The 14,241-nt window shown below is 40.7% G+C and overlaps 1 protein-coding gene across 1 annotated transcript in view; it reads right to left on the bottom strand.

Moving 5' to 3' along the window:
• Nucleotides 1-13,332, bottom strand: part of LOC138113667 (1-phosphatidylinositol 3-phosphate 5-kinase-like) — a 38,671-nt gene extending 25,339 nt beyond the window's left edge. The window contains exons 1-9 of the mRNA XM_069022303.1: nt 13,081-13,332; nt 9,532-9,594; nt 8,135-8,264; nt 7,605-7,785; nt 6,191-6,265; nt 5,413-5,520; nt 3,465-3,605; nt 2,678-2,804; nt 267-1,453 (exon numbers count right to left, since the gene is read on the bottom strand). Of these exons, the coding sequence (XP_068878404.1) occupies nt 267-1,453; nt 2,678-2,804; nt 3,465-3,605; nt 5,413-5,520; nt 6,191-6,265; nt 7,605-7,785; nt 8,135-8,264; nt 9,532-9,594; nt 13,081-13,231 (2,163 nt within the window). The 5' untranslated portion in view covers nt 13,232-13,332. The remainder of the gene's footprint in view (nt 1-266; nt 1,454-2,677; nt 2,805-3,464; nt 3,606-5,412; nt 5,521-6,190; nt 6,266-7,604; nt 7,786-8,134; nt 8,265-9,531; nt 9,595-13,080) is intronic.
• Between the last annotated feature and the right edge of the window lie 909 nt (nt 13,333-14,241).

The following is a 14,241-nucleotide window of genomic DNA, read 5'->3' as shown; positions in this document are numbered from 1 at the left end:
CAGTCAAACAGGCAAAACTGATTCTGGGCTGACTTTGTGCATTTCTCAGAGAAATTTTCCAGTCTCTCTTTCTTAATGATTGCAGAGCACTGCAATCTAAAATGCAGTTATGACCCAGTCAAAAAAACAAAACAAACCGAACAATCAAACAGAAAGAAACAGACAAAAAAGCCACCCTCCTCTGGTTTAATATGAGACCCTACACCTTCTGTATACCATGAGAGACTGATGTAACTTGAGTTTTGAGCAGCACAACTCAATCTTACCTTATGAGACCATGATGATTCACTCTGAGCCAGTCCCTTCTCCTCCTCTTCAGTTCTGCTCCCAGTTTTTCCAGTAGGGACACTAGACACATCCTTATTTTGGGCAAAAGGATCTGTGCTCTTCTGTAGTATCCTCCCTCCTCTGGCCCGATAGTCAGCCAGCATTCTGGCTAAGCTCTGGCTGTCACGTAGATGTTCTGCTATTCTAGTATTAACCAGCTCATGAGAAGGCAAGATTTGGATAGCCTTGGCTTGGATACTCCCATTCCTCCCTTGTAGTCCAGAAAGATCCCGCAACAATTGCCTCTTCCTTCTGCTCTCCAACTCCTTGTATTCCTTATTGAGCAGAGGAGACCAATAAACTTGCTCAGGAAAGTATTCCCGGGCAGGGCATCTCATGCCTTTTTCAGTCAAAAGAAATGGTTCACGGAACATCAGTACTGGAGAAATACAGAGAATGACATCTTTCAGCTCCTGCTTAAATGCTGCAGAATAAGTTTTGAGACGATCCTCAGACGAAGTTACCTCTTCTGTGACATATAAACCAGTATCATCCTGGAGAGGGTCTCTGAAGACTCTCATCTGATTCTTGGATTCCTGTAAATCATCTGCCTGTTGAAGAGGCTCTAGTGCCTGGTTATCCAGAGTGGCCAAGTGCTGGTCCATGCCATGGAGGGGCAGTGGGGATGTTTCAGGTATTGCATGAGGTACAGAGCTGAACACTGCAAATGGTGATTCCCCTTTGTGGTGCTCTTGCTGCTTGGAGGACACCGTTTCCACCTGACTGTTCTCTTGTTCACCTCTGTCAAATACACCTCTTGGTTCAGGCAAACTGACCTCATCAGGGGACACTGACTCAGAGATTATGGGCAGTTTTTCAGAGGATAGTTCAATGTCTTTGACTGCTGTGCTGAAATCCTCACCATTGAAGAGGGTCTGTTGTTCATTTTCATCTCCTGGCTCCTCAATAAGGGAGTGAAAGGAAGCATTTTTGGTGAGAGTAGGGGGCATGGCAAACTCATCCATAAGAAATGAGATTTCCAGCTGGGAATGATAAGCCACACAGACCATGAAGATCAGGATCTCCTTCACACGAGCCAGCTCATACTCTGCAGCACCACACAACTTGATAGTGCAACCCAGGTGCTGGGGACACCCTTCAAAGAACATCAGGGGTTTTGTCTGATCTAGAAGAAAAGTAATACGTGGGAGTTAGGATGACAACTACAGTTAACCTGCTTTTAGGTATCCCACACACTCAGGAGACTCTAACAGAGCAAGTAACATTGGTAGCTGCAGAAATGCACATTACTGTACTAACTTATTTTTCCAAGAAAAAAAAGCATTGGCTATAAATCTCCTGTATTGTAAAACAAGCCATCATAAAGTCAAAGTGAAGGCCACACGGAACACCCTGACCTAAACAGCGTATTCTAAGATGACTACAGATTCTGCAGCAGTGAGCAAAAGAATCACTTCCCTCCCAGGCACATTTGCTCATCCTTACAAGTCAAAAGCCTGTGACATTTTGAGGGCAATTTAAAGGCTGGAAGGGGCAATAAGGAAGTGAAAAGGGAAGTGTTCAAGGACAGATTTGGTGGAACTTGGAGCAACTTGATCTAGTGGAAGGTCTAGTTCCTGCCTATAGCAGAGAAGTTAGAGCTAAATGATTTTTAAGGTTCCTCTAACCCAAATCTTTCTATGATTCTATGAAGAGAATGCAAAGACTGCATCCCCACAAAGATCTGCATCCACAGCATTTATGTGTGCCAGCACCACTGGTAACCTGTCAAGCAGCATTTCTTCCTTCCTTTGTAGACTCCTACTGCCTAGGGGAGTTACAGAGAAAAAGGAACCTCATTTCTTAAAGGTGCACAAGGACACGGGGAACTGTGCACAAATTGCAACAAGGCAAATTTTGATTGGATTTGTTAAGGTTGGACCAGATAATCTTTTGAAGTCCCTTCCAACACAGGCTGTTCTACGATTCTCTACTTCAATGCAGAAAAATTCTTTACAGTGAGGATGGTGCCCAGACAGGCTATGAAATCTCTGCCCTGCGATGTTTTCAAGAGTTGGCTGACAAAACCCTAAGAAATCTGATGCTGCATTGAAATTAATCCTTCCTGCTTTGAACAGGAAGTTGGACTAGAGAAACTACAGTATGTGGGAAGAGAAAAAACAGTTTGGAAGAAAGAAATCAGTCTAATTAAAATCTACAGCGTGTCTCATATTAGTAAGATCATGTTTTTCTCTACATAGACAGTTCACTGTAGTTCCAAGAACAGAAATAAAATGAGTAGGATGATACATGATCACACAAGGAAGCCAACAGTTAAGACCTATTTAAAAAGAAGCAAAGCATTTGTCTTTTCGCACACATGAGCTAAGGCACATCAAGCTTTACTCACCATTGGGCAACTGAAAAACTTGCATATAAAATTTATGACACGTCCCCAGTTGTGGTTTGGTCAACAGTTGATCCATTGACATCACTAAGTCCCCCTGGGTCATTCGACTTACCCGGTCTAACACTTGCTGTAAAAATGGAAAGAACAGTAAGAATCTACAAGGCAAAGCAGACACTGGCATCTTTACCTTGCTCTTAACAAATCAAAAAACACCAGTGTGATCTAGGAAACCTCTCACTGAGATGCAAGCTCTCAGCTAAACCCAGTCCCACAAATCCACATCCACAATATACAAGGATCTTAGAAACATGGGTAAGTATTTCTGGTGAGATTGTACCCTGCCCAGAACTTCTCACTTGACTAGATCCAGATACCTCCAGGAGGTGCAGGGCAGTCAGCATAATGCTGGCTCTGCCAGAAGCTCAGCCAACTCCCACAGCTACTCTCTGTATGGCTGTCTGTATCCTGCCTCATAGGGATGGAGGCTCTCTGGCAATCACTCAGGACTCAGGCATGATTTGCTACAAATGGGTGTCAAATTCAACTAGAACTAAACCAGGGTACAAGGACCCATCAAACAAGGACACAGCACAGTAAGTGTGAAGAGCTGAGGAAAAAGTTACAGATTTGCCTGTCTTACCTTCTTGGAAAAGAAGTATGGTTAAAAAAGAGCCCACATTTCGTTAGAAAATAAGACAACTCTTGGCTTTCTCCAGGGGGCTTGCTACAAGGAGACATTAAGAGATCTACCACAAGGCAGAGTCTAACTCTGATCAGAAATGCTCACCGGCTTGACATTGATGACCAGAGTGATACCATGCTCTAAGAGCATGTCCTGGGCAATTCTGGACACAGTCTTCTCAACAAGGACCAAATTAGGCTGGACATCAACTATCCGCTGTACGTAGTTCTTCAAGAACTCCCTTTCCTGCAGACAGGAATAAAGTATGGCAGTGAACTACTGCAAACCCACCTGGAAAATAAACCCACTTTAATGTTTAATATTACTTTTCACTTCATTTACATACTGTCCTTTCCTATAAAACAGGGCAAACAGCTATCCAGAAAACACCAGCAGTAGTCCACTGTGAACATTTTCCCACCCCCACAGCACAAGGCTCAGTTTATCAGTACTTTTTTAATAAGCATTAATTTCACATGAGAATACAGTCCAATGACAACATGAAGTAATAGACTTGCAGCAGAATCCAAACATACATACAAGAGGGTGCACCTTACACCCTCACACATAGAAAAACTTTATATTCAAAAGGTGCTAGAATCAGAGCATCATAAACCAAAGCTGTTTGCAGCATTACGTTCTCCACCTTCAGACACATGCTAATGAGTGGCAGTCAGAGACACATTCAGGAAGAGTATGAGAGTGCTCTGTGCCTCTATAAGTCTGTACACACATTGCCAGTCCCTAAATCTGTACTTGAGGACAGTGCTCCCAAAATCCCATCCCAAATGCTATGCACTACAAAACTGCTCTTCTAACCAGGGCCATCTTCGTCTCATTACCCCCACACACTTGTATTACCATGCACAGAAAGAGAAATCAGGCTGCAACTCATCAGAACTAAAGGTCTACACTGCTAGAGGGAGGATACGTCTTCTTAAGCCAGATATTCTCAACTGTGTTATTGCAGCTCACATCAGTCGGGTTTTAAAAGTTCTGTGCACTACAAAGGTACCACAAAAATAGTTTGACAGCTCCTCAGAACACAGACACTCATGTAAGTGTAACAAAGATATAGGTCTTGCTGGAAGCTAACCTTTTCAATCAAACTAGGATTATTGTAGTATTTTCTGTCCCACAGGATTTTAATGCAGATACACAATTAGTTATGATTATGTTCTGAAGCAGACACTGAAACAATCACAGAGACCAATATTTACAAAGTACTGCAGATACTTCTACCCCATTCAGAAAAATAGACAGGTCTGAGTTTAAGCATTAACCATTTCATTAGGCAGGTAACTTTTACTGCTGAAGCTTTCATACTTGTAATCCTGTCTGTTAACCACTAAACAGAAGTGGTCTTAAATGCACACTATGAAAAACAGTCAAATAGAGAAACAAACATTGCTGCCCAAGCTCAGTAGGGCACCAAATATCTTTTTTATGTGCGTCCTAGCAAACACTTAAAGACTGATTCTCAGACAAGACTGCAGTGTGTTAAAGAAAAGGTCTATGTACTTCAGTGTTTTCATATTTAAGGCACATTCCTGCTCACAGGGGCAGGGCACCTGTTCCAAAGTGATATTTTCTAGTTCATCACTCCATTGCACTGGTGGCTGTTCCATTTTTTCAAGCCTGACAAAAAATAACATGGGTGTGACCTAACTCTCACTCACACTAACTTTTCAAACATTTCTTCACACACCTAAACCTTATCTAGCTCTAATACTGTATAAGGAACATACAGTTCAGAAAGTCTCAAAAAAAAAAAAAAAGTAAAAAAGTTTTCTAAAAAGCTGCATTTTGAGGATCAAAAGCTCACACATGTGTTCACAGGACATGGAACCTGAGGACAAAAACCCTCAGTGCAAGGCTACGAGTCTGTACTCTACTTACTGCAGCAGATCTCTTAGCTAGCTTACTAGAAGAGGAAAGTTCTCTCTTTTCTATGCAATCTCACTCATTCAACTCCACCTTACACACTGAAAAAAATGCACTGATCATGATTTTGTTAGAGTTATTTTAACCAAGAACAAAAGCATACTCTCACCTGAAGTACTATAGGCTCTATGCAGGTAAACTTTGTTTCTTCTCGATAGAGGTACTCAATTGAGCATTTTAGCAGAAGAATTCTGGGATTTTTTAAGCAAGAGTTCATCTAAGAAAGACACGAAAATAGTTAAAACTACATACCTGGAGAGGAAGAAGGACGCAAGAGACAGACTTCTCAGACAAGAAAAAGAGACAGACTTCTCATGATTGGTCCCTGCTGCCCCCACCTCCCTTTACAGGGTCTCAGTTATCCTCCCCTGCAGACCCAACTACACATTCTTCCTTCTTCTGAAGTTCTTACACCCAGTTGTTGAAATTTCACAGGTACTGTCCATAAGCAGGCAATGCTAGAGAGAATTTCCAGTCACTGCTAAGAGCCCCAAAGTCTTGATACACTTGATTCATGCAGTTCATGCCTATCTTGCCCTCCTGCCTTAAAGACTCATTTCACTACACTATTCTAAGTCAGAACCACAAATGCCTTTTTCTGGCTAAAAGTTGGGGTAATGATTAGATGCCTCATGTGGTGGTAGCGGTGGAAAGGATGTTTTTCTATACATGCATGAGGAGAGTTTCTCCCCTAAAATCTCTGGGCTAGAAAACAAAACAGCTCGGAAAAGAAATGCTTTGAAAGCTATTCTTGTCTGGGGGCTCAAAGCAGAGAAAGCTCACAAACCTCCTAAATGTTAAGAGAAGCTTCCTGACACAAAAAGCAAGTCAGAGCATCCTTGTTTCCACAGCATGCATTACAGTTAAGATTAATCAAGCTGCATTACCTTCTTGTGTGCAACATTCTTAGTGCAAACAAATCCATTCACCACCATGGAGTCAAATTTCTTTCCACCAGGGATCTAACAAAGCAAAGAACATTTTTAGAACTGTCATACACTCCCACATACTCTAGTGCAGTAAAGCTAATACACAGAATACCTATTGTAGGGGATGTGCAAGCTTCAGCTACACCCTCAACTATCAGATGAAAGATCAGATACAGTCACACTGGACACATAAGGATTTCCCTTTAAAGCCTGAAAACCTTAGGACAACATGAAAACAAGTACTGAGTTCTAGGATTTCTATACCCCTCCCAAGAGACGCTTATTTGTTAAACCAGTATACTCCAGAGCACGACAAGAGAACCGAATTTTGACAGGCCATGAAGAGCATATACCTTTACACATGCCATTTCTATTAACAACAAACTAATTGTAAAGAAAGGGAAGAAAAAGAATAAATAAAGAAAGAAAACCAAAAAACCTTCTAACTACCAACTGAACACATCAAACAGTTGACTGGTGTGCCTGCAGTCACAGGCGATCCCATGAGTAATAAACAACATTAAACAGATTTCTGAGTAACGTGTTTCAGAGGACATTTATATTACCAGCATGTGAAAACAGCAGACAGCTATGAAGAGCTTTCACCTCAACAACTGCTCTTTGAACTGGAGTTTCAGGAGAAGCAGGAACAAGTGATGGTGCCTGAAGAGATGCCACAGAACTACCACCAGAATCGCAAGGTTCTCATCAAATCTTACATGGCTTTCAAACAAGAGTACTGCTGAGGTGAATTTGGCCAAAGCAAACTAAGCCCAAATCTTCAGTCCTCAGTCACACTAGCTCCTTGGATGTCATTTTCACATCAGACTCTCAGAAGAAAGTTTGCATGCCAGAACTCCAGACTTACAGTTCAACAATGTCAACACTGGGCCATCTGGCAGAACTGGATACACCATTCCATTACAATTAAGTTTTCCTCTGGAAGAAAAGTCATTGTACTTGGCATGGGAGGAGTTGAATCCTCCATAATGGGTAGGTACAGGGCAACAGATTGCTGCACCATGTCCTGCAAGCTACTTATCCAGCATTTGGTACATGTCCAATTCAAGCACAAAACAAGCAGAAACCAAAAAATGAAGAAGTCATTACAGAGGTGTTACTCTTTGCTACCTTCTGCAGCCTACAGCCTGAAAGAAGACGTCAGCCCCAGGGCATTAAAGCACCTTTCAGAGAATGCCAAGTTCCCTCTGTGCAACTTTTTCTAGAACCCCACCTTACCCAAAGGCCAAGTCAGCCAGTTACACTGCTGAATATGCTGGGGGCAGTGGGAAAGGGACTATTCTCTTCAAACAAGGGGTGCTGCCAACAGCTACACCCTTTTGTTTCCCTACATCCACTGCATGAAACTTACTTTTTTGATGTGGACAAACTGGCGGATATCCATATCATCATCTCTCTTCTTGACATCAGGCCGTACTGTTTGAACTACCTGGCAGACCACAGGTACAATAATATCCCTCCAGGACAGTGACAGGGACTCATTGTATAGAAGCTGCTGAAGCAGTGCCATCATGTGATTGTGATTAGCAGACCTGTAAAGAAGGCAAAATAAATAGACCTCTCATTAAAAAAAAATTATATAGTGCAGTGATTGGCTGAAGTCATTCAGAAGTAAATTTCTTAACATTTACAATACAGAAGTCCTCTGAAGGAACAGCCGCCTAGAATGTTCTGCAGCCAACTCTGGTCCCATACTCAATATATAAACATCACAAGATAAAAAAACTAACCAATATATACTGTAAAAATTCTGCATTCTTAATGCAAATAATTTCCTTGTATTGCCTACTGTAGCTCAAGCCCCAGTGAAAGTTGGTGGAATAGAGGGGCTTCAGAAGTTGTTACTCAAGATAGACAAATTCCTTTTTCTACATTTCTTACAGCAGCCTTTCCATGGCTTGTTTCTCCCCATTCTCTTCTCTCAGCAGATCCAGATTGCTGTGGTGCCAGCCTAGGGGTGTGAATAAGAGTTCTTTGGACTTCTCCTCCACCCTCCTGTTGAACAATGACTCTGCAAGAGACAAACAAACCTTGCTAATATAAGATCACATTTGACTGCTTGTGTCTTTCTGAAAGGCTACTTTGAAAAGGAAAGAATTTACTAAGACATGAGTCTAAGCCTCCTGAAATACTGAGTTTAACGTAGATGTCATGGTTCTCAGGTTGAGGAGGTGTGCCTATATAATTACACTTTCAATCACTATATTATGTAGTAACTCCTTAGAACTGTTCTCTGTTTTGCAGTACCAAAATTAGAGGTTATTTCAGCACAGTCTTCCATGCTTTGAAAGAGTTACTAGGTTATTTACTGCACAGTTATTATGATATTATAGAGGCAAGCTATAAACTTCCACATTGACATAATGGGTGACTATATTGTAAGTCATTTATCCTAGTAGTGAATAAGTTTTCACCAAGCAAGTATGTAAGCCTTCAGAGCTGAAGCTTAAAACTTCTTAGTGTTAAGCAAAATCTTTAGACAATAGTAATCCAAGGAGGACTACTGAAAAAAAACCTCTTAAAAAACAACAGTTAACTTCTTCCAGATGCTCCACACACAAAATTAGCTGTGTAGATGATTAATAGAAGCTACACTGATTTCCCCCTTTCTTCTGCAAAAGCTCAGTTAAAAACTAAACATCAGTTTAACCCAAGACTTGATTTTTCAGGCTATACAGACATTGGGGTTTCCTCCTTACTTCCTCCTCTTAAAGCTCGCCAAAATCAACAGCGTTAACTGGGAAGGAAAAAAGCCCACAAGTGCATCTTGCCATGGTATGGAAAGCACGAGGGTTTAAAAACACATAAGTGCATGTAATGGCCTTTCATTTCAGAAGTAGTAGTGATGATGGTGGTGATGACAAGAAACCCAGAAAGATTTAAGAGAAGAAGCTTTAAGCTACTCTGTAGAAGCAGTGCAGTTAATTGTATCACATCTTCATTTGCTTGCACAGGAAGTTAAAAATCAGTTACATAAATTTGTTGGTGGAGAAACTGTGAACAGACTTGCCACTTACACTTGTTTTTTAAAAAAAGTAAAAGCTTTTCTTTGAGTATTTTTGAATGCAGAAATCTGAGAAGTGAAAGAAATTTAAGCTTGAAAGGACATTCAAGAAAGTCAAAGTATAGTTTATACACCAGTTTTGCCACAAATAATTTCAGATTTACAGTCGAGTAAATTTTTTGAAAGTGTCAATGCTCTATTAAAGGAGTATTAAGGAGTTTCCATCATTGTATTAAAAACATACACAACATGCGCATTTGAAGCTTTTCCTTACCTTTAATAAAAGCGTCACTTATAGAGTACATCTGCTGCCCTCCGTTTTCAGGATTCAAGTACTCTGAAAGGAAAGAGAAGAGGGATATAGGTGGAGACAAAAAAAAAAGAGACAGGTTACACTGGTGTGCCCATATAATTACAATGTACACGCCCACACCAGAAGAAGCAGCATTACTCATCTAAGTGTTTAGTCACCAACTTAGCAACAGCTTGATGAGTGGTTAAGACAAGAATATCCTCTCATTCTTGTTCTATCAAAAAATTCTACGATGACAAGAAAATACTGCTTATTAATGTGAAGAAATAAAACAAAGTAGACATGAGCAAAGACTGAACTAAGATTGTACCTTTCCAATTGACAGAGACCACCCCCTTCTACACCTGAATACAAAGGTGTTAACATGTGATCAGATACCATGGGAATGGCCTCCTCACTCATGTCTAAAAATGCAGCTTCAGAAACCACTTTGGTCTCCCACTCCATTGGACCATTTCAAACTGAGGGAGAGACCAGCCATAAGGTTTATCTTACACAGTGCAAGAAAAACAAGACAGCCTGCCTTTCAAGAGCTGAAAGTCTCAAGTCTGGAACAGTCCAAAGTGTTTTGAGGAATGCTGACAGAGATGGATACCCAGAAATAAAGCAGAGCAAGAGATAGATCACTTTACATGTGGGAAATACAGTTAGAGCCTGGTGCTAATAAAGCCAAGGTTGTGGATTCAATCCCTATATGGGCCATTCACTTAAGAGTTGGATTTGATGGGTCCCTTCCAACTCAGAGCATTCTGTGATATCTGTGAAACAGAAGGAAGTTCCACCTACTACCCTCATCTAGCTTGCTAGATCTTGATTTTTCATGCTGACTGGGTACAAAAAGCTTGTTTTCTCCAGAAGCCAGTAGCTTGTTGTGCCTTTAGTTGGCTCCTTACTTACATATATATAAGATATATATACAGATAGATATATAAAGGGATTCTACAGTGAGAAGAGCAGCAGCCCAATTGCTTATACAGCACGACTACCTGAAGTTCAAAGCCAAACCTTTATCATCTTTCCTGACAATGCTCCAGACCCATCACAAACAGAATGCAAAGCCAGGCTGCTTTCAGACACCAACAGAAAGCAACAGAAAGCTGACAGGACATAAACAATCACAAGACTCTGAACAGCAGCACTCGTGATTTTAAATACCACCATTTTAAATATCTGAGCTTGCTTGCAAATAGATACTCAATAGAGGAGAAGTGTACCAAAGAGAAGTTACAAGCCTCCTTTGTAGATTCCTGGTTATTTGAGATTAATTTAATCTCTTTCTTAGTTTAAGAGTTTAGCATAACAATAAACTACTGCTTGATAAAAGCTGGCTCACTCTCAGCATTCATTCACCCACTGACTACCTAGAGAGTGTCACATCATGCTCTACCTACACAAGAGCATGTATACTGGCACCTCCATCCCTCTTCATCTTGCAACAGCCTCAGGGCAGCAGCTCTTACTGTAAACACACTCAGATTAGATCTGGCACAGCCAAAGCACAAGTTATCCCCACCTGAAACCTAATCTTATGCTCTGGACAAAGACACAGGTAGCACCTGCAAGCCACTTCTAGATTTGTAATGATCTATGTTCTAGATTACTAGATGATCTGTAAGGTCCCTTCCAACCCAAACCACTCTATTATTCTTTTCAATACAACTTCAGCTCCCATAACTTCACTTCTGATTGGTTCCCAGGGGAAGTTCCTGACAATCTAGGACATCATACCTCTTCTTAGCCCAGACAGATAACATACTCATAGGTGTGAGTCTGAGATGGCTTAGAGTGGCTAACATGCACATTTCTTACCTCACGTCATCCCTACATGCATCATGCTCCACAAAATGAGGAAGGGGAATGGGTAAATGTTCCTGTAGCTTATTTTATAACCTGAAAAGACAGGCACCTTCTCAAAAGAAGAACCAAAAGGCTCCTGGCAACAGCACACTAAACCTTGGCAAGCAATACTGAAAAGGAACTGTATATGGTCACTGAAATAATCTTCTCTTTCCCCCTCCTAACTACATGCAGGCATCAAAAACTACCCAAAATACCCACTACCATGATCAAGGATACCTGGCTAGAAAGACATTTATAAAATAGAATTTCTCATACTGTTAACTGTATCTCTTTAAAAACAGCAACCAAACCCCATATATAAAATTTGTCATGTAATCTCTTGCCCCAATTTAAATGCAGAAAACAATCTTACTTTGTTTCCCCTTCTGATACATAGTATGTCTTTAGGCAGATGATACTACAAATGAGTCACTATTCTCAGCTAACTTGGAGTCACCCAAATTTCATGGAAACACACCAGACATTAGTCAGCCTGTAACGCCACAAGAAGTTCTGCCATTACACTATATACAAACCACTCTGCTCTAGAACACAGTGGGTGGATACATCACCCGCCCTTGCTTCAAAGCAGCTGACCTCTGTTGCTCTGGGAAATTGCGTATCCCTTAATTATTCAAGAAACCCACGAACTGCTTAGATCAAAGCTGACCTGCACTTCCAACACTTGACGTTTTCTATCATCAGTCCTCCACACAATGAAATGACTGGAATTTACACAGTCCTAAGGAAACTGAATTAAAAGTTTCAAAAGGAAGGTGGCATTTTCAGTTTCACTTCATTATTTCAAAGAAAGTCAAGTCACTGTTACCCAATCTAAGGACAAGAGACAACTCCAACACAATCAAGCCAAGTAAGTGTGTCCATAACAGTCATAGGGAAGTTACTGACACTGACAGCAGGAAACACCTCATGTCACTGATTAACTACAGAACCCTGTTCTTAAAACAACCACCCATTTTACACAAATGCTTAACTAACCAGTTTTGGCCATCTAATCGTTGTGATACTCCAACATCTTAGACAGCATCTTTGGTGAATACAGGCAGAAAAACAAAGTGAAAATCTTAATATTAACTTTATTATATAACGTCTCTGATTATAACATTTCCTGAACAAAGTTTTAGGAGTAACGTATTTCACTACCCTAGGCACTGCAGCATTCTCTGTAGTGTTTTTTCCCCTCCTCACTGCCCACAAAGTTTCAGTCTGCCTGAAGAAGTGTTTCTTGCTATCCAAGATATTGTCATTCATTTTAACTTGTTGCTTTGTGGTTATGTCTTTGCTCTAGAGATTCTCATGGCAGGAATTATAAAAGAAAAAAAAAGGAAAAAAAAAAGGTACACTAACTCTTCTGTATTTGCAGATACAAATTTTTCAAAAAACTGCAGGATACCTACCTATCCACAATGTACTTTTATGATCTGGGCCTACTACTGATACCATCCCCTCAAGGGAAATCCATTCTCTTGGAAGAAATTGTTACCAGTTTTCTACTAACAATTACACTCCTACAGAATAACCTGGTTAAGAGGCCACATGTTTCAGGAATATATAACAAACACCAGTAGAGATCCACCAAAGATAGCCAAGTGCTGCCAACACACATAACTCAAAGGCAGAAGTCCTCCTTTCAGTCCCCTCACCACTTGCCTTTTCTGCTGATCTTCTCTGAGTTCTCCACTATTAAAAACTTTCTCACAAGAGCTTTGTCACAAGAAGTCAAAAGAGTTCTGGCTATGAGCAGCTTTGATTTGGTCAACAGCTTCCAAGAGAAAGAGGCTCTCTTACATTTCCTCTTCATGATCTACTGCTCCTTGTATAAGGAGATAAAGACTGAGATATGTCTAAAACCAGGAGAAACACTCTGCAAGTCCTTTTAACACTTGCCACAGCGAAACCAACTACTGCCTGCTTTACTGCCATCACACACTGATGAAGATAAACCTGCTACAGCTGTAAATTCAAAGGATACTGCAGCAGACCTGGGCCTGTTTCAAGCTCATTTAATCCAGCACCCTTCCTTCCTAAAAGGAATTCATTGGTATATCTTCCTCTCCACAGCTTTCCCTCCCTGTAGATGCATTAGCTTTTCATTTGATTAGGGCATCAGCTGGAAACGAAAGGAACCAACAATGAGCTGGTGTCAGTAGTGCTGACAACCCATTCCCAGTTTTGGATCATCTGACATCAACTCAAACTTTTGAAACTGTTCTGCTTGTCTCTTTGGGGGAAAAAAGCAGATAGATTTCTGTCCTTCTAGGCATATTTTTAGCAAATAAAAAAGGTGACTACAGTAGGCATCAATAATCTATCTCACTCTGTCTGCATGTCTAACACACAAGGAAAGTCAGCTGTGACCACTTCTCCTACCTCACTGTCTTCAGTGACCATTTCAGTTTCAGAATATGTAATCTGTATGCAAGCTTATGGCTGCTGTTCCATTCTGATTCAGAGCAACATGTGAGATCTGCTAGACTTTACAGAAGTATGAATTAATCAGGGGTACAAACTATTTAACACTGGATCATCTTTTACAGTCAGGAACACTCAAAGGGTGGGGTGAAACAATAATTAAGAAACTACTTAGAAGCAGCCAAAGATACAAGTCTACAAAGCTGATGTAACCTTATGTAAGGAAGCAGAGCAAAGACATCAACTGCTACCCAACATGTAAAGCAACTAAAACATACTAGACCCAAGCCAGTTGAATCATTTAGAGACTGCAGTTGTCAACATGCAGGCACATTATTTCTTCCATAAGGATGTTGCTTATAGACTCTTTCAATTTAGTACTTCTTTAGGGGACAATCC

This window comes from Aphelocoma coerulescens, chromosome 7 (genome assembly GCF_041296385.1).
Source record: "Aphelocoma coerulescens isolate FSJ_1873_10779 chromosome 7, UR_Acoe_1.0, whole genome shotgun sequence".
NCBI lineage: Eukaryota > Metazoa > Chordata > Aves > Passeriformes > Corvidae > Aphelocoma > Aphelocoma coerulescens.
This window is presented reverse-complemented; position numbering and strand designations above follow the sequence as displayed.